At 45.7% G+C, this 23,762-nt stretch overlaps 1 protein-coding gene across 3 annotated transcripts in view; it reads right to left on the bottom strand.

Annotated features, from left to right (window-relative positions):
• CFAP44 (cilia and flagella associated protein 44) overlaps positions 1 to 23,762 on the bottom strand; it is a 1,393,686-nt gene that overhangs the window by 195,991 nt on the left and 1,173,933 nt on the right. For all 3 annotated transcript variants that reach the window (XM_069635797.1, XM_069635796.1, XM_069635798.1), the window contains one exon: positions 18,991 to 19,482. In XM_069635797.1, coding sequence (XP_069491898.1) covers positions 18,991 to 19,482 — 492 coding nt within the window. The remainder of the gene's footprint in view (positions 1 to 18,990; positions 19,483 to 23,762) is intronic.

Raw genomic sequence — 23,762 nt, 5'->3', positions numbered from 1 at the left:
TGGACGGCATCGTACAGTCTCATCAGTGGTATACCGGAGCCTATTCTGACTATAATGTAATTTATAGTAAGACCTGGTCAGAACACGAGTCACACCTATACCTTGGAATCTAAAGTTTGAGGAAGGCCCGTTTGAAAGTTTCCCTTGACAAATGCCATCTAGCTTGGTCTTCAAAATAATACTTGGGCTTCAAAGTGGGGAAGGCACTGCATACCCACAAGAAGCCAAGGTGGAGTGCATCCAAAAAGTCACAGCTCATAAAATGAAGAGAGCTGTTTGAGCTTTCCTTTACAAGGATACTGCCAACAGTTTATCCTACACTTTTCAGCTGTAGCTGAACATCTCATGGACGTACTGACAGGAGGGAAGACAAACAAGATTGCAGGGGCAGACACAATAGGATGGCCTTAAAACAACTAAAAATCTAGCTATGCCATCTGCTACTCCTCAAAATGCAAGGCTTGAACCAGACATTTATTCTATACTAATGTCTTTAGGGTTGGTCTAGGTTCCATACCGCCACAAAAGCAAATGCTTGTGAGTAACTCATCCCTTAGCGCTTCTCTAGAGAAAGGAATTATGTCATCTTTGAGTCGAAATGTCTGGCCACAACATATGATATTATAAGGCAAAATGGCACCTGGCTAGCTCGTAACAATGACACAAATGTTCAGGTGCTGCAGTGGATTTTAGCCTTTTTGGCATACCAGTTCCCAATAGCCCACTAAGAAGGATTCTGGCAAGTCAATGCAGACTACCTAAGCAGGAACGTCTCAGAAAACCATGGCGGGAGCTCAGAGGAATGGAACGAGCTATGTGACACAGTACCCCGCATGACATTTGGGGTCCCGGCAGTCATGGGGGACTACAATGCCACTGCCCACTAAAAACTGCAGGGACTGGGGCAGGTGGGGAGGATCCCCAGACTCGTCCCACCTCATGCAGTGATATGGCAGGGGATTGTCACAAGAAGCACAATTGTGATACTGGCCCTTTAAAGGACCCTTGTATTGTGGATCTATGTAAGAGTAACACAATCCTCCCTGGTCGAACTTCAAACAGAGTCTGGCTTTATCCTGACACTATATGCTCCCAAATCCTAGTGAAGTGTAGTAGAGCATGCCGTGTACAGGGTTCAGAAATGCTGAGAAGTTGTGAGGAACAAAATCAACTGGTGTGCAGAAGGCCTTTGTTGTTGACTTGATATTTTTCTGCGTTTGGCTCGCACTCATTGCCACTCAGCTTTGTGACAGAAGCCTGCGAGTTTTGCATGGTATGCAGCGATTATAACAAATCACAAAATAACTAATCCAATTATAACAAATCGAAAATAACTAATTCCAAAATAACACATTTGGAAAAAAAACTAAAAAAAAGGAGTCTGGAGTGGGGATAGTGGTTGTGGGGGTGGAGAAAGTATTAGAAACAAAAAAAAGGGGCGAGGATTGAGGAGGGACCCCCCTAGAAAAACAACAAAAGGGGAATTCGTTATTTTGGAATTTGTTTTTTGCTATTAGTTTTAATGGGATTAGTTATTTTGGATTCGATGAAATGACATGTAAATAACCTTGTCAACTAATCCTGAGAAGGCATAGTGATAGCTGGCCAAATTACTAGCAGAAGGAACTATTTGAAGCATTAGAGAACCGGAAGTGAAACTTCTCTTTGCCACAGTGGGTTTCCTGCCAGCCCACTGTTGTGGACATCCAAATACCTGGCGGTCTGGAAATAAGGGTGCTAGTAGCAGCGTACCAGCACTCTTTCCGGACAACCAGACTACAAATATGGCTGCAGGGGCAATTGCTCCCGGCAGGTCTGACTTGCCGGGGACAGCGGCCAATGCAGGCATGGCTTTCTCAGAAGCACCGGCACCGTTATGAATGGTGCGGGTGCTTACATGTCCCCATTCCCATGGATTCCTATGGGACTCCACAGGAATGGGGACTTACACTTTACGCTGCCTGACATCCTGGGCCGCCGGGACATGTATTGTCCTGGTGGCATTGGGATATGTTACGAGTTTAGCAGCAACCCACCAGTATCATGAGGCCCAAGAAATATCAGCAAAAGCTGAAAAGGGAACTTTGATATGGGTACCATGGTGTAGTATAGGAATTTGACTTCAGACTGTATTACCTCATCAAAATGCACCTTTACACTCAAAGTAGAAGCAATCAATTTTCAGAGACACACATAAGTAGCCCACTCCTGAGAAGCAGCAATGGGCACTGGGAATGTGGCCAGCCAGCTAGCACCCTCAGGATCCTGAATGACATGAGGGGCAATCTTGCCACATGCCCTTTGCATCATACTAACTATACCATAATGTTAATTCACTTCACTAATCTGAAATGCATATGGCCCATCAGAGCTGGAGATTTACTTCATAGGTGCATTTCTGATTCTGATGCTCGCTGCACCAATAACTTTGTTCCCTTCTGTGCTGCTATGGACTCTGGCAGCCAGAAGTAGAGCTAAGAGGCAGTAGGAGTATTCATATTATCAGAGAAGATACTGCATTGGTTGATAGGAATATTTCAAAATGTGAAAGATCTTCAGAGCAATAATATTCACGAGCACTTCTATGCAATAGTCGAGCTAGAGAAAATGGCTTCTGTTCTGTAGCTCAGCTATTGCTTTCACGGTTCTGGTCGGGTGTTTATAATCGAAGGACACCCATAGAAAAAGAGTTTCAGAGTTACTACAGATGTGCAACCTGCCCCTACTTAACCATGCAGATGATGGCAAGTGGCAACTAATGGGGAATAGATTGCCAATTCAATTACTTTGGAAATACGCCGGCATCTTTGGTTCCTCTGTGTACTAGTGGAACATGGACAAGGGACTGAATTAAGCATCTGCTCTCAAACTGGTATCTAGAGAATAGATTTTATAGGATACATATAGGTGGCTTGTATACGTAAAGCAGTAGAACTACCTTTATTTTGGCTGGAATGTTCTGATGTCTTGGGTGAGGGTTGTCCTTTGTAGGTAATACAAATAACTAATATGGGCTGCAAACCAAAAGAAAATGAAAGCCTTGAAAACGTATCTTTTGTGCATATTTCCAACTAAGTGCAGAGTGGTACAATTAGACATCGGTTTGGAAGAGACATATCATGTGTGTCTATTTCTGCATTGGTCATGCAGCAGTTCTGCTGTCAAGCAGCGCGACGGCTGCTTTGAGAAAAGAGGTACAATCCGGTGGAAGGGAGTTCACCCATCAACAGGGTGGGCGCATTTGGGGGACAAAGCATTGGATATTTTTGGGGCCATTGGTACTGGAACTGAAAAGTAGGTTTGTGAAGGTGGGCAAATCGTGGTTCAGAATGAGAGATGAAAAAAGACTGACGACCAATATGGGTGCCTCATGACCTGATGAGACTCATTAGGCTTCTCTACATGTACCAGAGAAGTACAGGTGAATATGTCCAGGAGATTCAATGATGGCCTCATCTGAAGTTAGGAAGCCATGCCTTGAGGATATGGTACTGGTCCTGAAGAAGTAGAGGTGCTCAAAGGGGAACGAGCCGCATCTAATGTTCCAATGTGCCTTCATCCATCTCAGAGTGGTTTCCTGTCGACAAGACGGCAAAGAAAGAACGCCCTCTAAAAGACAGCATTGGGCGTATAGACGATTGCACCTCTGATGAGGTAAAGACAACATTTTGAGAACCACCTGCCATCAACAATATACTTCTGCAAGAAACATTTGAGAGGGCAGAGCTGTATTTGCTGTGACTTGCAGAATGCAGAAAGATCTGTGTCTGACTCCAAGAATGTATTAGTCTCAGTTTTACGGACATGCATCTTGCTAGTGCGGTGAACAAGAAGAAGGTGTCAGGAACCAAGATTGGAAGCATTGGTATCGATGGCGGTTCAGACGGTGAACGGTCTAGTCCTCATCCAACATGGCGCCCAACAGGACAATGGAGCTTATATATATCCGGCTCCGCCCACTTTTCGGCGCGTTGTATCTGTTATTTCACGCTCTCATCGCTCCTACCTCAGATTATTGCCTTCCTGTGTATTTCTCCTACTCCTCATAACTCCCTGGTTCCCTCTCTTTACTCCTATTACCTTACCTTCCTTTTATCCCGTGTTCGCTACGGTCTGCTCTGCACTCACTTCTCCGCGGTTACTACAGCTGCGGTACCCTTCTGCTTCTCTATTTTCTCCTTACCTTAAACTTCACCCTCGCTCTCCGGCCACGAAGGTGCTCGCGCACTGTGTTCCGCGTCCGGAGGCAGGAGCTTTCTTACGTGACTTGCTGTTCCTTCAGCCCTTCTGACTGGTTGTTTCTTCCGCTCTCACGGAAGCGCTGTGCCGGTTGTTGTACCGGTCGCCTCCGAGTTTCCTAGAGCCTTTGTCCCTTTCCTACCTTTACGTCCCCTGCGGCGTATACCTGCCGGCGAATGGTTCCCTTCCATCTCGCCGGATTCAGGGGTTAGTACTATTCCAGACTACGCCTTCTCTCGGCAGTCCTTCTCTTTCCTTCTCTTTTCATCTCGTTTCTTCTAATCACAGTATCCCGTTACTTCCCTATACCTTCCCTTCCATACCCTACTTTCAGGGTCTGTCCTGGTTCCCGGTCTCTTGAGTTCCTGCCATCTCACACGTTGACTACTTCATCTACTCTGACATCATTGAACCATACCATCTAAAGAACCCATCTAGGGACTAGGGTTTTTTCCGCCTTCGGGCTTTTTCCCTAGAACTGAGGCTGGCCCCCTGGGGTTCCCCGGTGATAGGTTCACTCTTCTGTCAAGGTGGCCTCCGGAGGGGCCAGACCTTATCTTCACGAAAAGAAGACCAGAACACCGAAAGTCAGGGTTCCAAGGACTATAAAGAAGCCAGGCAAAGTTGATACTGAACCTAGTGTACGTGCCTCGGAGGAGACAGGTGAGGAGAAGGGGGAGGTGGACTCGGATCTGGACAGAATACAACGCCCGAATCCTAACATGGCTTCCTTGGAACAATACCAAGAATTGGTAGCGGCAATGCAGAATCTCACAGTTGAAGTCCAAGCCCTGAGGACAGAGAACATAGCACTCCGACAGCAGGTAGTCCTGCATAGAGACGACCGTGGAGACCTACCTGCGATGCCCCTTTCCTTTGGCAAATATAACGGCTACCAGGGAGGAATGAAGGAATTCTTTGATGCCTGTGGTGTGTATTTTGCCTTCCGTACCCATGCCTATGAATCGGCAAGATCGAAGGTTGGATTCATCATCGCCAATCTCACAGGAAATGCTCTGGCTTGGGCAACTCCCTTGGTTGCCAGAAACGACCCTTCCTTGATTGATTATGGTTGTTTTATAGAGGGCTTCAAGGAACGATTCGACAGACCAGAGGTACTATACTCCTCTTTAGAAGCTATCCTGGATGTCGAACAAGGGAACACAGACGTGCAGACCTACATCGCCCGATTTCAAAGACTAGCAGCTAAGGCAGACTGGCCTGATTCAGCCCAACAAACGATATTTCGGAGAGGACTCCACGACGAGCTTAAGGACGAGTTGGCTCGTGTTGCCCGGCCAGTATCTTGTCAGGAATTGATGACCTTAGCATTACAGATTGAATACCGATTAACAGAGAGACGGCAAGAAAGAAGACGATACAGGAGCAATCCTCATTCTCTCAGTCTACCGAACCCTTCTCCAACGACCCGGACCAACGCTCCTTCGGAAGAACCCATGCAAGTCGGTACTACCAGGGGACCTCTTACGCCGGGAGAACGTAAACGAAGAAGAGAGACCGGGTTATGTATGTACTGTGGTTCCGCCAAACACTTATTGAGAAGCTGTCCGGAAGTGCCACCCCGGAGGAAGGAAAACTTCAACCCCCGATCTACAGCAAGGGAAGTCTCGGGGGAAGTGCCAAGTACCCTTGCAACCACTCAAGAACCATGAACAACCCTGAGGAAAACAACCTGATGGTGTTCCAAGTCAAGTTATGGTTGTCTCCTTTGAGTTCCATAGAGGTACTTGCTATGCTAGACTGTGGAGCTGCAGGTAACTTCATGGATGCGAACTGGGCTACAGAACATCACATAGCTACTAAACGTAAGACAACTCCCATTCCGGTAGAGGGCGTAGACGGTGTACCACTGTCATCCGGTCCCATCACCACAGAAACAATACCACTAAAGATGGAGATGAGTCATCACTCAGAGTATCTGGTCTTTGATCAGATCAGAGCAGCCCATTTCCCTCTGGTCATCGGTATTCCATGGCTAAGGAAACACAATCCCCACATTGACTGGAAGGCAAATAGAGTGAGCTTCAACTCATTCTTCTGTAAGTCAACTTGTATGGGCCACATGGATTCCTCCACTCACCCTGAAGCAGAACCACCTCCTACACCGAGTTCGACCATCATAGCCTCAGTTCCACCCCAATATCACGTCTACTCTGAGGTATTCATAGACATCCAACCTCGGGATCTTCCCCCTCACCGACCAGAAGATTGCGGCATCGACCTGGTACCTGATGCAGTGATTCCTTTCGGGCGGATGTACCCTTTGTCACTCCCAGAAAGGAAGGTCCTACGAGAATATCTGGACTCTAATCTCCAAAACGGGCTCATCCAAGAGTCGAGATCAGCCTGTGGAGCCTCCTTGTTCTTTATACCAAAGAAGGACAGCTCCGAACTGCGTCCATGCATCGACTATAGAGGGCTTAACAAGGTGACCATTAGAGACCGGTATCCTATGCCATTAATCCGAGACATCTTGGAGGCGGTGCAAGGAGCCGTATATTTTACCAAACTGGATCTAAGAGGGGCCTACCATCTCCTAAGGATAAGAAAAGGCGACGAATGGAAGACCGCGTTCCGCACTCCTTTCGGATTGTTCGAATACCGGGTGATGCCATTCGGCCTGGTCAACGCCCCCGCTGTCTTTCAGAGGTATATGGATAAGGTGTTCGCAGACATGTTGTTTATCTCGGTGGTAGTGTATCTGGATGATATCCTAGTATACTCTCAATCACTAAACGAACACAGGTCACTAGTGAGAAAGGTACTCCAACGTCTTCTTGAACACCAACTTTTGGTGAAACCGGAAAAATGCATATTCGAGTCCACTTCCGTATCCTACCTGGGATTCGTTTTGTCAGGGGAAGGCATAGAGATGGACCCAGCCAAGGTTAAGGCTATCATGGAGTGGAGCGAACCCAGCACTATCAAGGAACTACAAAGCTTCTTAGGGTTAGCCAACTTTTACAGAAGGTTTATACCCACCTTCTCCAATCTAGTGCTTCCTCTCACATCCCTGCTCAAGAAAGGAGTCAAGTTTACTTTGGGAGATGAACAAAGGAGAGCAATTCAGGCTCTTAAGGAATGTTTTTCCTCCGCTCACATTTTGATCCAGCCGGATCAGACTATACCATACATCCTGGAGACAGATGCTTCGATAGGAGCTGTAGGTGCTATCCTGTTACAGAAGACAGCCGATGACATTGAACACCCGGTGGCGTATTTCTCGAAGACCCTCACCAGTAGTGAACGAAACTACTCCGTCTTAGAGAGAGAACTTTTAGCCATCAAGTTAGCCTGCCAGGAATGGCGACATTTCTTACAAGGCGCAACCCATCCCTTCGTGATCAGGACTGACCATCGCAATCTCCGAGTACTACAACAAATGGAGTGCACCAATGCCCGACATGCCCGGTGGGCATATTTCTTCCTACAGTTCGATTTCATACTAACTTATATCCCGGGCACAGAAAACAAGAAGGCAGATGCCTTATCCCAGAGTATTGGAGACGGCTCAGGTACCTACAATGAACATGACTACCTTTTCCCAAATCTCAAGATTGTAGCTTCCACTGTCTCATTTTTCCGAGATCTGATACCTCATTATCAGTCCGGTGCAAGACTACCCGCCTCAGTCATCCAAGGCAAGGATGGACTGTACTATCATGGTCACGCCCTGTTCATTCCCACCAAAGAGCTCCAGAAGCTCATCCTTTCGTGGTGTCATGATACCCCCTTGTCGGGTCACCCAGGCATCAGAAAGACCTATGAACTCTTGCAAAGAGGCTTTTGGTGGCCAAGATTAAAGACTGATGTATATCAGTATGTTACCTCCTGTTCAATCTGTGCCTCTAACAAATACCGAACCAGTAAACCACTCGGACTCTTACAACAACATACCTTACCGTCACGACCATGGGAACATATCTCTACAGATTTCATCGTTGATCTTCCCCCGTCTGAGGGCATGACGGTGATTATGGTCACAATAGATTCATTTAGCAAACTGGCCCATTTTTCAGCCTTTAAACAGATCCCTTCTGCTTCTGAGACAGCTGATATCTTCCTCTGAGATATAGTCCGTCTACACGGTCTGCCCCAGACCATTGTATCCGACCGAGGACCTCAGTTTACGTCCAAATTCTGGGCTTTGCTTTGTCAGGTCTTGGGTATCAACAGAGCCCTCTCTTCGGGATACCACCCCCAGAGCAACGGACAAACCGAAAGGTTAAACGCAAACCTGGAACAGTACTTAAGGTGTTTCCGCAGCAACCAACAAGAGAGATGGCATAGTTTCCTTTCTCAAGCAGAGTTTGCTTATAATAATACCCTGCATACCACTATCCAAATGAGCCCTTTTCTGTGCACGTATGGATTTCATCCCAAACACCTACCGGGGTTGGGCTCCCTAGCCACTAAGATTCCAGCTCTGGACGGCGCGATACAGGAACTGCAGGAGGTTCATGATCTCGCCAAGAAGGCACACCAACTCAGTCAACAATCACAGAAGAGATGGGCAGATAGGAGCAGAGCTTCCAACCCTACGTGGAAACCAGGACAACTAGTCTGGTTATCTACTAGGTTTCTTCCCAGATGGGTTCATGCTGGAAAATTCTCCCCCCGTTATCTTGGACTGTTTTCCATTCTCCAACAGGTCAACCCGGTTGCTTTTCGACTCAAACTTCCGGACTATCTCAAAAGGGTTCACCCGGTGTTTCACGTCTCTTTGCTCAAAGAGTACAAGGCAGACCCGTTCCTTAGGCCCTTCCACAAGAGTCGAACCCAGGTACGTTCCATTCCAGAAGAATACGAAGTAGCATACCTAGTGGACTCCAGATATCACAGAGGTCGGCTCCAATACCTGGTTCACTGGAAGGGCTATCCCGTGGAAGAGAGGTCTTGGGAACCAGTAAGTCATATTCATGCCCCTCGGCTCTTGAGGAAGTTTCATCGCCTTCACCCGGGCAAGCCGGGGGGTTCCCTGAGAGGGAGGGGGTATACTGTCAGGAACCAAGATTGGAAGCATTGGTATCGATGGCGGTTCAGACGGTGAACGGTCTAGTCCTCATCCAACATGGTGCCCAACAGGACAATGGAGCTTGTATATATCCGGCTCCGCCCACTTTTCGGCGCGTTGTATCTGTTATTTCACGCTCTCATCGCTCCTACCTCGGATTATTGCCTTCCTGTGTATTTCTCCTACTCCTCATAACTCCCTGGTTCCCTCTCTTTACTCCTATTACCTTACCTTCCTTTTATCCCGTGTTCGCTACGGTCTGCTCTGCACTCACTTCTCTGCGGTTACTACAGCTGCGGTACCCTTCCGCTTCTCTATTTTCTCCTTACCTTAAACTTCACCCTCGCTCTCCGGCCACGAAGGTGCTCGCGCACTGTGTTCCGCGTCCGGAGGCAGGAGATTTCTTACGTGACTTGCTGTTCCTTCAGCCCTTCTGACTGGTTGTTTCTTCCGCTCTCACGGAAGCGCTGTGCCGGTTGTTGTACCGGTCGCCTCCGAGTTTCCTAGAGCCTTTGTCCCTTTCCTACCTTTACGTCCCCTGCGGCGTATACCTGCCGGCGAATGGTTCCCTTCCATCTCGCCGGATTCAGGGGTTAGTACTATTCCAGACTACGCCTTCTCTCGGCAGTCCTTCTCTTTCCTTCTCTTTTCTTCTCGTTTCTTCTAATCACAGTATCCCGTTACTTCCCTATACCTTCCCTTCCATACCCTACTTTCAGGGTCTGATACCCTTGCTCCGTGTCCTGGTTCCCGGTCTCTTGAGTTCCTGCCATCTCACACGTTGACTACTTCATCTACTCTGACATCATTGAACCATACCATCTAAAGAACCCATCTAGGGACTAGGGTTTTTTCCGCCTTCGGGCTTTTTTCCTAGAACTGAGGCTGGCCCCCTGGGGTTCCCCGGTGATAGGTTCACTCTTCTGTCAAGGTGGCCTCCGGAGGGGCCAGACCTTATCTTCACGAAAAGAAGACCAGAACACCGAAAGTCAGGGTTCCAAGGACTATAAAGAAGCCAGGCAAAGTTGATACTGAACCTAGTGTACGTGCCTCGGAGGAGACAGGTGAGGAGAAGGGGGAGGTGGACTCGGATCTGGACAGAAGGACCTGGACACTTCAAGGTCATTTTCACGTAGATTTATTAAAAATAAAAGGAAAAATGCCTAACTAGTTCTATCTATGAGGGAAGTACCCTAGCTAACAAAACAAAAAGTAAGGGTGTAATCTTAAGTCCAAAATTACAGTTCTCCTGTCCGAATCCAATCCGATTAACTGGCCCTACCACTATAGAAAAACATCTAATTTAAGGGAAATGGGAGACTTGGGACAATAGCCTCATCAGGGCATTTGCCTGGCCCAATATTTGATTGAGTCTTGGGTTTCAAAGTTACTTTCCAGAAAGCATAATATTCTTCCCAGTCTCTGTATCAAGTCAGGGATTTGCACTCTCTCCTGTTAACAAAGAAAACTGTCTCTCGTTGGGAATGTTTTCATTCCTACAGGGTCTCTTGTAACAAACAAAAAGATACTTTCTCCTTGAAGGTGTTGAGTCTTCCCAAAAGTCCTCTTATCTTCATACAGATTATTTTCTTTCAGCCAAGTTGTTTCGCCTAGGGTGGCTATCCACCCTACCCTCTTAAAATTCTTTACCTTCTGTTGCTTTCTCAGCTTTAATTCAAGTGTTCATATCTCTTCCTCAATTCCCTTTGCATAGAATATTCAGGATTCTCAGGCTCCAGTAACCGTGATACGCTTTCCCAGCTGTTATGCACAATATTCGTATAGTTATCAATCTATCTTCATAGGGTATTTGCACACTTGGCGTCTCAGGCTCTCGTAACCATGAGCTTTCACAGCCGTGAATCACAATGTTCGTACCTTGTAACGGTAGGTTCTGGGTCGGGTTTCTCAGGCTCCCGTAACCTCGTCAGCTTTCCCCATGGCTACTTGTCTCCGTAGCTATGGACTGGCGTGTGCAGAGTTCTGGGACTCCGGCTTCCTCAAACAATCTGGTCTTGACGGCTGTTACTGGCACACTCCCCCTATATTCCCTCCCCCACCCCCACTGCTCGTTCGTGGTCACACCACCAGATGAGCCGGGGGTCATTCTGTCTCTGCTGTCCCGCCGACCTCGACTCCTCGGTCGGGTCGAATTCCATATAGGCAGACAAGGGGAGAAGGGACAAATTGTCCAGATTTGTCACACTAGCATAAGAGGCCAATCGGAAGCCAGACAAGGATGTCACCTAAACCGTCTCCCTGAATCTCCTAGGCCAAGATTGCTGGTTCCTGGATATATTTATGACTCATGAATCCGAGACAAGAGGGGCAGTAGAGCGATTTTCTTTTACAACCCCAATGGAAGATGATAAATTCTCCATAGATTAGGGCATATAAGTGCCACTCACGCTGAAAACACAGACACTGGACAGGGTCACCTATATCCTCCACATCTGGTCTCTTTCTTTTTAATGGTATATATGTAGCTTGCCATCACCTACAAGGCATCTTAGCAGAGGAAGAACGTTGCAAATAGTGCTACAAGTATAAGGTTAACAGAGGGAAATTTAAGATCTCTATTTCTTTCCTCAATCTAAAAATCTGGCATTATCAATTCTTAACAAGCAGGTTATATGGCAACTTTGCTGCCTGACACAAAAAGCCCAGCCTACAAACAATCTTTGCTTCAATTTAGGGATGTTCAGAATCAGGGCGCCACAGAATGGAATGTTACGGGAGATGTGGGGTCTGTGTGCATGTCATGGTGTATGCGTGTTCTTGTGAACAACCCATGGGGCATTGTACATTATACCTTTCTGAACAGGGATGGCATGTCTGGTGACAGTGCTATAAGTCTCCCCAGAAGGTCTGCTGTTGCATTTTGGAGACATTGCAGCCTATCAACAGGTGATTTATGAACAGGGATTGCATGGCTGGTGACACATACTCCAGTGCTATAAATCTCCCCAGAAGGTAAGATGTCGCATTTTAGAGACATTGCAGCCTATTAATAGGTGGTTTATGAACAGGGATGGCATGGCTGGTGACACATACTCCAGTGCTATAAGTCTCCCCAGAAGGGAGGCTGTTGCATTTTGTAGACATTGCAGCCTATCAACAGGTGATTTATGAACAGGGATTGAATAGCTGGTGACACATACTCCAGTGCTGCCACCTTTCAGTCACTTTCACTATCCAAGATACAGAGCATCACAACAGTCCAGACATGAAGCTATTGACTATTGGCACATGATCTGGAAACATGCAGAAGTGTAGATTTTGGCTAAGTTTAGGCAAATAGAAAAAGCATATTGGGAGTACTGTACATATCTACACATTGAAGCTTAGGCCAAATCAATCTTTACTCCAAGATTCTTTACCACTGACACAGTTATCCAAACGTGATGGTTAGAGATCTAGGACAAAGTTGTTTATTGCACTTACTGGAGCCAAATCTTGATTTTATTTCCATTTAACAAGAGATAGTTCATGTAAGTGGTACATACCTGTGCAATGTGAGCAGAGCAGAGCTCTAGGGAAGAGACCAAGTGGAAGGAAGACGAGACCAAAAGGAGACTGCGATCTGGATGACAAGACATCTTTGAATAGGGGAGTCTTGAGTCTCTTTCAGGACTGCAGGTGGTTTACTTCAGCACTAACTGATGTAGGTAGATCATTCCAAAGATTAGCCCCAGCATTCTGCCATCAAGCTTCTTATTCTTAGACCGCCAGATGGAAAGGGACATGGATAGGAGGCGGCATATCTTAAAAGCCTGGTGGGGTAGTATTGAGTTACCTTTGCTGGAAGTACGTAGGGCCGGAGCAGCATACGGTTCTGCTGTGATAAAGATAGCCACAGAGAGCCAGTGTAACAGTTTTAAAGCAGTTATGTGGTCTCTTGTCTTAACCCAAGGATAAATCTTGAAGCTTTGTTTTTAATGACCTGCGTATGTTAGGTTAGACTCTTTGGAAGGCCAACATAGACTCTTGCAGTAGTCTGGCCTAGTCACTTTCAACTTCACTTTCTCCAATAAATGATTTCCTTTCTGAATTTGTCGCACAAAATGAAGTGTGATTTCTTAGTCAGTTCTTGGCCAAATGAGACGGAGCCATTAAGGAAAACCCCTAGTTTCCTAGCGCAGGGAAGAGGTTAGGAGGGGTGCCCATAGAAGAAGGGCAGAGAGGATGAGATAGACGCATCCAAATAGATGATTTCCCTTTTGGCAGCATTAAGGCATTGTTTGTTGCAAAACATCCAGTCCTGGACGAGATAGAGGCAGGTCGTAATGGAGTCGATATCAAGGAAGTCACTGCCTCCAAGTAGGATTGCCAGCTACATGCCATCTTGCTTATCTTTGAAAGGGATGATGCAGTCCACTAAAGGTTGCAAGAACATCTTGCAAGAGGTAAGGAGAATGCGGAAGGCAAGCGGGTCGATCTCTCGAGAGTGAAGCAGCTAATTTCTCATGAAGAGAAGGGCTGACTCTGTTCCTATGCTCACTGGAACCTAGATTTGTGATCCAGAAGAAGATTGTTGGTTTCACTGTAGGCTGAAATGTGTACAACAGGCCATCTATTCAGGAATTTTTCCAATGAAGGGCGTGATAGCAGCAATTGGGCAGCAGTTTGCAAGGATAGCAGGATCATCAGGAGGTTTCCCAAGAAGAGGCACAATAAGGAGTTTTTGGGAAATCGCGAGAAACAGCCAGCGATGAAGACGCTGCTGTGCAGGGCAACAACAGAGAGCCACAGTGACAATTCTATGTTTATACATGATTGTAATTTCAGTTTAAAAAAAAAAGAATAGGAACAAAACATACCAGACTTGTTAAAGCAGTTGCGGACACCCTATGTTAGTCATCTACATAGAACTGTTTTTGCAGGTCATGTGGAGTTTGAGGGTGGAAGACTTATGCCATAAATCAATAAGCCTAAACGAAAATGGAGCTGCCTGAAAAGGTTAGTATTTTAATAACACGCACAGATGTAGGTCTTTAGTTCTTCAAAATGCACTTCGCCATACATTAACTTTGTCACATTTACCTCTTCATACAATTACTTGGTCTGTCATTCACTTCTTCTAAAATTCACTTTGTCACTATAAGGGGAAATCCCTTCTACCCCTCCTTTTCTGACCCATGTTATTCAGCCTAACCGCTCCTTGATCCCAACCTTAAACTTACTGCTAACCTTACCATATCCTTTGCCACCTTGGCAGTGTGAAAATGCAGACAAAGTAAATGTAAATAAGAAATTGCACAAAGACGTAAATGTCGGATGAAGTGAATGCTGAACTGGGAAGTGTAGAAGAAAGTTTTTTTCCTAAGTAAAGTGGGGATACCGCCCTCGTGCATGTGTACAGCTCCAAACACTGTGTGGCAAAACAAGTCTGATGCAATATGCACTCCCTTCTTCAAAATTACGCTAAGGCCAGGAAGCAGTTGGCATCAACAAGTTGGTAGATGTCAGAGAAATGAGGTGGGCAGAGAAGGTGGCAGTGCTGGTCATGTGCATGATGAGCATGTACCATTGCAGACACGGGTCTGCAGCTCTGATGCCTTTGCCTCTAGTCCCCTCTCACACTCTGATTAAACCCCTTTCCAGGGTAAGGAATGCTTCAACAAAATTCACGAGGCAGCCTGCCTGGCAGATGCATGAATATTTAGGAGACAGGCTGCAGGAGACAGTGTAAGCACATGGCGCTTGTTGAGCCACACCAATCATATCCACCTCAATAGTAGCAGCAAGATCTGGCATCAATCAGATCCAAATTAACTACATTAAGAACAAGGCTTATGAAGAGCCAAAAGCCCAATCTCAATATATTGTGAACACAGATGGGGTGCATGTAAAACATAAGAACAGCTCGAAAATAGTACAGGCTTGAACACATTCATGGGCTAGGGGCACGTGGGGGCCCAGGATGTCAATTCCCCCCAAAAAACAAATAAGTCCAAAAAGGGACAATGGAGTGCTTAGAACCTACAGCAGACAACCTTGTATTCTGCCAGACGGGAGGGTGTAGCCACATGCCGAAAGGCCAACTCAAGAAAAGAGTGGGAACAAAAAGGATCAGGGAGAGTGCGACAGAGTGTTTGGTATGTCAAGCTGTTTACATTTCTACTCTACTGATCCATTATCTACTGTCTGCTGTTCAACCCGAACACAGAGTCTGACTACTCTTTCCATTGCATGAAGTTTTAAAATCCCTTGCTGGGAGCAGGAGCGAGGCAGAGAGTGCGACAGAGTGTTTGGTGGTCGGCGGTCCTACCTTGTTGTACTCTCTGCTACTCGTGGAACACAGCTAAGAGACATATTTCACCGGAATCACTGCATTTGATTCTAGCAATGCAGAACTCTCCACCTACTGGCAAGCAGGTTTGTTTTCATCCAGTGCTGCCAGTTTCTACTCCATCAACCTCTGTGTTCACACTGGTATTTCCTCATTCGGCACCACTGGACCTGTAGAAAGTAACATCAACTACCAATTCATTTATTTTGGGAAAACGTCAACTTCATGTATTTACGTTCAACGAGAGTCCGGGGACCAAGGACGGGCTCAGTCATGGAGAATCCAACTTAATGACTGATCAGAGGAAGAAGGCCTTCGCAAGGGCCACTGCATACAAAAACAAGGAGGCTTCAACTACGAACTAGACTTTTCAATCCAGGGCCATTCCAAAGGACATGACAGACTTGTAACTCTTGTCAGGATGTGATCTGAGCCTTGTATCTCAGGACTCAACTAGTAACATCAGGCCTAAGTACAAAGACACAGCATCTCAGACATTGATCAGGCCCTCTTTGTTGCAACCTGGAACGCTTCAACTGCCGAAATCCCTGGGTTTAATATCACCTACGGGTGACTTTTGGACCAAATCACTCCCAAGTGTTTCACTAGGTGTAACACGAGGGAAGGGATGGGGCCAATTCTCAGCAGACGTAAACAAGGAACCAACAGCTCTTTACGAACAGGAATTAGCCTCAACGGCTGATAGAGCTAACGCTGCTATTCTGAATGGGCTGAATGAGAAACTCATTTGTAGAAGGCTTTCTGAGGGGGCATTTCTCAATAAAGTCAAATAATTCAGAGCCTCTTTGCTGTTTATATAAATATGAGGTGGGGGGCGGCAACAAAGGGTAATATGGTCACATTAAGCAACATGTAACCGCCTAATGGTGTGGTAGATCTCACTGAGGTACTGGGGTCGGAATGGGCAGATTCACCATCACCACTAGTTGAGTGCATGACACTTTCAGCCAAGTCTTGCGCCATAGGGGATGTGTCTGGGGAGGACCTGATGGGGGAAGATGACGGTAATGGGGAAGTTAACGCGGTAGATGCTCCAAAGGGGTGCTCTCCCAAGTTGACAAACCAGGTGATATCGACCACCCCAAAGATTGCTTTAGTAGGATCAGCGGGCCAGACCACGGAAGATCATATCCAAGGACCGGAGGCCGATTCCTCTCCATTATTTTTACAATGGAGAAGTAGAAAAAAAAAAGAGGGCTACACAGGGGTAAAAACAAAGAACCAGCCTTCAACAGGACAGAGATCCGCTAACACTTCCAGGAAACATGTGAATCAAATGTCAACAGTCACCACCACTATTGATTTAAATGTGCAGACTACAGCCAATACACAGGAGGGGGGGGGGCATCTAGGTACCACAAAAAAGGGGATGTCAGGTGATAGACGACTCACCCCACACGTTGGTGAGGTGCAGAGAGGTAGGCACGGACCCCATCATTATGGAGAGCACAGAGGCAAACTCTGTTTGGTTAATAGAAGCTGTTGTTTCTATGGTCTCACCCCTTCCCCCATTATTCCTCAGAAGCAGAAGGAAGATCTAGTTCGAGGCTAACAACCTAAACTGACCTCTTTGTGGGCTTCTAAGTTAACTGACACTATACTTATAGATCCTCACCCGAGCACTTAGTCTCAGAGGGTGTCCTTTATAGGGCAACAAGACAAGATCCCGGCCAGAGGAGAATCCCCACTGGCCTCACTACAACAGATTTCAGTGGGGATCACTTCTGGCCTCTCAGTGGACAAATCATCCAACATGCAAGGTTTTCCCTATGTGAGTTCTCTGCTACATCCTGCTCAAACTATTGTCCGACAACTATTGGGGAACAGGCAAGACCCTCTAATATCACACCCAGCTCTTTGTCTAGGACTTTAGGTTGGGAGGTGAATTAAGAAAGGCATGATTTGGAACGCCTGAATAGGTCAAAGGTTTTAGAGCGGTTTACTTTGATACCTACCCTTCGATCACTGCATACAGGAGACATCGAATTTATTTCTTTGTCACTGGCTAATAACAATCGAATGGTGTCCCACTTCCATTCAGACTTAGTGACAAAATTGGTCTGGGGTCAGAGGTAAACATTTCAATGTCTGGGTTACAAGCTGATTAACTTTGAAGCTGAGGAGGCAGCTAAAGTGTTTTTGGCGCCAACTTCTAGTCAACCTACACAGCCTACAAGCACTGATGGATTGACTACGCAGGTCCTGACCTCCATTCAATCGGAATTATCGTCCATCTTTAAAATAAGGTCTGGACAGGATTGGTCATGGGTGGAGTCCACCATGAAAACCTTTGCTCTATTGTCCATAGGCCGCAACCAACCCTAGCCTCCCTGGAATTAGGTGCGCCATTTTGCAATGTCTGTGGCCTGAAAAACGTTTTACATGCCCGGAATGGTCAGGGAGATTTACACACTTTTAATGTATTTTTCATACAGGATACCATGTACGTGGCCAATTTTATTCTGGAGGGTTATTGCACTTTTTCTGTTCCTGCTTTGGTCAGGGCTAAGGGTGGTATAGCAATTGCTATAGACAACAACTTCAGCTTTACAGCCAACATGTGGCGGGCGGAGGAGAGAATACTGGCAGTTCAGGTGATTTCTCAAGCTACAGCAATTGAGGCTCTCTTGGTTAACACGTATTGGAACCCAGCAAGAGATTCCATGCCTGACTGACAAGGTTATTAGATTCTTGGTTGATGGTCGGGCACCATCACTTCATGATCATTGGGGGTGACTTCAACGCACACTGCACTGAAGGTCGGGTCTACAACTTGCTTTCAAGTTCTCCACTTCACATTTCTACCAACTTAATGAAGGGGATACAGTGAGACAGGTTTATGTTCAACTGGGACTTGCAACAGCTGGAGGTGGAGTGCAGTAAGGACCAACACATTTACACCTGGCATAGATACGACTCGTATTCTTGGATAGAACATTTTTTATCTCTTTACCTATTAAACACCATTGTAGTAATCTGGACTATGATTAGTGACAGAATACAGGTGACTAGTACCTTGGTATAACACTTTCAAATCTGGGGGCCAATTCCTTTGCATTGTTGGCACTCATCTGTTGGTCCGCCTGCCTATTTGTCTGAAAACCAAGGAAAAGTATGTAGAGGTCTTGAAACGCCTAAATAACAAGATTTATCTCAGAGCCCTGAGTGAGACATGAACTCTTATTAGTCATTCCACTGACACTGAGGGAGCCCGCTTCACAGCAGCTTAGGTCTTTATACTGGTGTGCTCTGAAGTAGTTCCTAGGGCAGAAAGAGTGCCTGCTTGTAAAAAGCATTCAAATGTAACACGTTTCCCAAAGGCCATCTAGCTGTGCTTTGTGTATTGACATGTAAGGTTTGAAATTCTGATCAGATTGAGCTCTCATAAGCAATCCCGTCTCACCTTTTTGATAATTCTCTGCTGGTGGTAGATGTTTCTGATCTCCTCCACTTTCATAATTTCCTGTTCCAGTTCAGTGAATCCAGACTCGTCTTTATCAGCGGCCTCTGTTGGCGTCACAGGGCTGATTTGCGTGGCAGATTTTGAACTTGATGTCAGTCTAGATTGGCTGCCTGGTTGTTTCTGGACTTCAGCTCTACCCTGTGATCCCTCAAAACCCCCAAAGTCACCCTGCTGCTCTGGCGACAGAGCCTTTTTCTCTTGCGCCAACCGGAATTTGTTCAAGGTCTCATCGTCATACTGAAATCGCTTTTCTGGTGTCTCGTCACGATGGAGCCGCGGCACTTTGGGAATTGGGAGACATTTGGATGGATCCAGTGCTATTTGGATCTCATTCAAATGATGCACCAGGGTCTGGATCTGTTCGATTGTTGCCACCTTGAAGTCTCGCAGTGAAACAATCCACTGGTTCATGGCCGCTTTCTGTTCATGAATCTGCAAGAAGGACAGAGAAAGACGATTAGCCCAAGTACACATTCTCCCTATGCTACAAAATAAGTCCACCGCTGTACCAAACAAGAAAGGGACACTTTACATGTATACAACCTGGGTGCCCATTGTTTCCGATTACTGAAAGAACGGTGCTGTGAAAATGTTCTTCCAAACAGGAAAAGATCCCAAAACACTTTGGGGTGGATTTTAAAAAACTGTTTTCATGATGTGCAGAACTGTACGAAATCACCGAGCCAAATTGTGTAATTACACCTAAAGATTATCTTGCATAAATCTGTGCATTTCTATGTGAAGGAGCAAGCAGCAATGTTGCCGCAAAACTGAGTCATTCCATTAAATCACTAACAGGACATTTAAAAATGGTGCAGTTCCTCCACTTCTCAGAGGGCAGGCAAGATTACGCACAAAGCACGCTAGGGTCCATCTAGACCATGGTCAATGTCTGTTAGATACTCCATTGGGGGCCCTGCCTTAAATCACAACCTATTATTCAACTAATGTATTAAAAAAGTGACATCAGAGGTCGCAGAAAAGGAGCAACCTACCCCAAAATAAATCTGGTGACTTGAGGTGAAGCCCAGCAACTTGGATGATTTCCTTGAATGCATAATGAATATAGTGTTGTCTGGGAGAGGGGCTTGAGAATGTGCTCGGGCTATCCCAAAAGGTTAAAGGCCCGTTTGAGTGGGTCATTCCAAAATACAATTCTGGGCTGCATAGCCACTATCAAAGAAATGCAAAAGCCAGAGGGTGAACAATGAAAAGTGCAATGGCTTGGGACAGAACAAGAGTGTGGTCTGCTAGAACTTTGACTGGGAATTACAAAATGTTCCATGGGTTGATGGTCATTTAAAGCACCCTAAAGTGGGATTTCCAATCCCAGCAAAAGAGAGATCTCATGTTTAGCGTGATACAGTTATATATGGAAAGAAGTAGGCAAAAGGGGTAAAATAGCCTCTGTGTGTAATCTAGAGAGGAAATAGAGGAGTGTATTGCTCATTTATGCGCCCCGGTCATATGATTCAATATGCGATGAGGAAGTCATGTGATAGTATTTAGGTATTGCCTAAGAAACTAACGTTACATAAGGGCAGCTACATAAAGTTGTATGATTCTGTAAAATGCATCCAATTAGAGGCTGTAGCTTTAGCTTGCATGTTACATATGCTAGGCGACATAAGTAAACAACAACGTGAAAGGGATCTTTTAGCAATCTGTTTTATTTATAATAATGACAAGGTGAAAAAGCCCAGTAAACCAAATCACATTTAAAGAATATAACTGGAAGAACACATTTTGTTAAGCAGATTGCCACTTTATTGTACAAGGACGTTTAAGAATATGGAACATGTCACAACCATGCACAGGTCTAGGAAGTGGTATGGAACAAGAACAAAAACACCAGCAAAATTTGAAGAAAATAATCTGAAAAAAAGACAAGTTGTATTGACTCTAGTCTGTTAATAACACTATACAAGCCGGTCAAGTGGCACAGCGAGTGAGGCGCTCGCTTGAGATCTGTGCAGGGCTTGCTAACGCAGGTTCGAATCCCGGCGGGGCCAAACTCAGCCTTTCATCCTTCCGAGGTCGATAAATGAGCACCACACATCGTGGGTAATAATAAGCAGCACTCAGATACCTGAGGGTTCGTAGCGCTATATAAATGCCAAAGTATTATTATTATTAGCAGTGTAGGAGAAATAGATCTATGCCTCAGCAATCATTGAGGCAAAAGCAGTAGTTGATGCACTGCAAAGCCCACCAAACATAGCAAGGTTGGATATTTGTGCCATTTCACCAGATACTCTCTTTCTTCTTGGGATTCGTGATCTAGCCATTGCCTGGATTTTCAGTCTCCTGGGGCAACAACACCTTGTAGCTCACTCCTCTAACTGTTGGTGTTCCGCAAAGCTCTGTCTTGGGTCCACACCCATTTACACTCTTCACTTCTGCTCTTGGGGCAATGGTGTCATCCTTTGGGTTCTCATACCAATTTGTTGCAGACAACAACCTCATCATCTTCTTGTTTCTTGAACTCTTCTCTGATCTCTATCAAACTTTCCAACTGTCTCTCTGCCATTAAATATTGGATGGTTTCACACTGTCTGATGTTAAAGTAACAAAACAGAGGTTCTCTTCTTCCCTGCCAAAAGTTCCCTCTCATCTCTTCCTCTGCCTGTCCAGTTCCCACCTGACACTCTCACCTAGTTGTCTTCAGCTACAAACCCCCAGCGTCATCTATGACTTTTCTCACACCTTCTTCAAAATTTCAACAGTAGCTCGCTGCAACCTCCTAAATATTATGAAAATCAGGCACCTCATTCCTTTCAAACCCAAGCATCTCTTGACCACTCTTGTCTTCTCTAAACTGGACTAATGCCAGCTTCCGCTTTGGTCTCCCCGACTATGCTTTCTTTCCTCTTGATAAGATCATTAACTTTGCTACCAGGACTTTCTTTGAACTCCCTCACTTCACGCCTACTTCCTGCAAAACAGGGCCAGATTTATATTTCTTCTCCTGGTTCACAAATCTATCCATGCTAAGGCACCACTGTATCTATCCTCCTCTATCCAACTCTACAAACCATGTCGTGATCTGCACTCTGCCTCCTCGACTACCCTTGTGGCTCCTCGCCCTCCCTGCGATGCCTCTTGCTTCCGCTCTTTCTCTCTTCTTGCTCCACTTGCATGGAATTCTCTTCCCTGGACATTCTAGAAACAGTCCACACAGATTTGTTCAAAACCAAACTAAAAGTCTACCTCCTCGCCTCCGAGTTACACTCTAAACCTACCTCTCATTTTCCTGCTAGCTAACATTTTTCATTGCCTCTAACCTGCCCATCTCTTACTTCCTCTGCCTCCAATCTAGCACTTCAACCATCATGGTCACATCCCCGAGTACAGCTGGCTGTACCGGCCTGCCTGCACTTAAAAAGGTCCAACCTTGGTGGTCCTTAATCTATGTATGTTCACTTATGCATTTACTCCCCTCCACAACCTGGTCAGAATGTCCCTCAAACTCACCCCATTGTAAGAAGCTCACTGCTTCCCATCAAATCTGATATCTTATCTATTGAATGTTCTTTTGTGATCAAAAGAGCATTGTTCCTCCTGTATATAAATAAATACATCAAATAAAGACCATGGAGTGTTCATAGATTACGTAAATTGTTTGAAAGTTCCCCAGCACGTAACCAGACTTAAGAACTTGGATTGTGCATAATAAATTAGTGTCTGCAAACTTGATTTGTTTTAGAATAAGCATCACTGATAGTTCGATTATTATCATTATTGTTAGGGTATTTATTGAGCGCGGTCCTAACTTCCGTAAGCAATAGAGCACTTTACAATCATACACAGTGAGGGACGCAGAGAAAAGGGGAGTGTGGAGCTAACATGGGAGGTGGGCAACTGACAGCAAGGAATCTACATGCAACCTGGGGAGACAGTGGGGAGCAGATCACAGGGTCTCAGGTAGGGTGGGAAGTGCAGGATGTGCAGACCTAGGTGTTAGGATCCAAACACCTGCACTCCCTGTTTAGAAGTTCCCCCGCACGTAACCAGACCTAAGACCGTGGGTTGTGCATATTAAATTATCTGTGGACTGGACTCGTTTTAGAATAAGCATCACTGATAGTTCAATGTTTTACTACATGCTGTCGAACAGTCTTGTAAATCCTGGCAAGCAGTGATCACAGTTCTGGCTACTTGCCTAGATGAGTAATTGGTGAAACCAAAAAGGTTCAGTGAATTATTAAACTTATACTGATGCTGTGCAAAGGTGATTCAAACATTTGGGAGGTCCCAGTCCACCGGCTGGACATTTCAAAAATAAAAGAGCAACTCAAAGATGAGGAATCTGTTAAGTTGATAGTATTCAGTAGAACCACCATTTGCAACAAGATAATAATATTGTACCAAACCAGAAACCAGGATTCCAGATATGCCCATGCAAAGAGGGTATCATCCTTTATATAACCATGGGAGTAATAACCAATGCAAAGACTATTCCAAAGCTTGAAGGCCATAAGCCCCCATTTCTGGCCGAGAAATGGACACAACCTTGATTAGATCTTCCTTACTTTGATGACGACTGAAGCAGCTAATGCACTCAGTGCTTGCCTGCAGGTTTCACACTTAACAACAAAGCATACGTTCCACGCATTCTGTACCTCAAACTTTCCAAACAAGTTAGGGCCCCAATTGCAAATTTGTAGAAATACTACAATCGTAGCATCATGCAGGATAAAGGGATGGCTGTT

The sequence above is a fragment of the Ambystoma mexicanum genome, chromosome 7p (genome assembly GCF_040938575.1).
Source record: "Ambystoma mexicanum isolate Mex_15411 chromosome 7p, UKY_AmexF1_1, whole genome shotgun sequence".
In the NCBI taxonomy this organism is placed as follows: Eukaryota; Metazoa; Chordata; class Amphibia; order Caudata; family Ambystomatidae; genus Ambystoma; species Ambystoma mexicanum.
The sequence above is the reverse complement of the archived record's forward strand: the minus strand, read 5'-3'. Positions and strand labels throughout refer to the sequence as shown.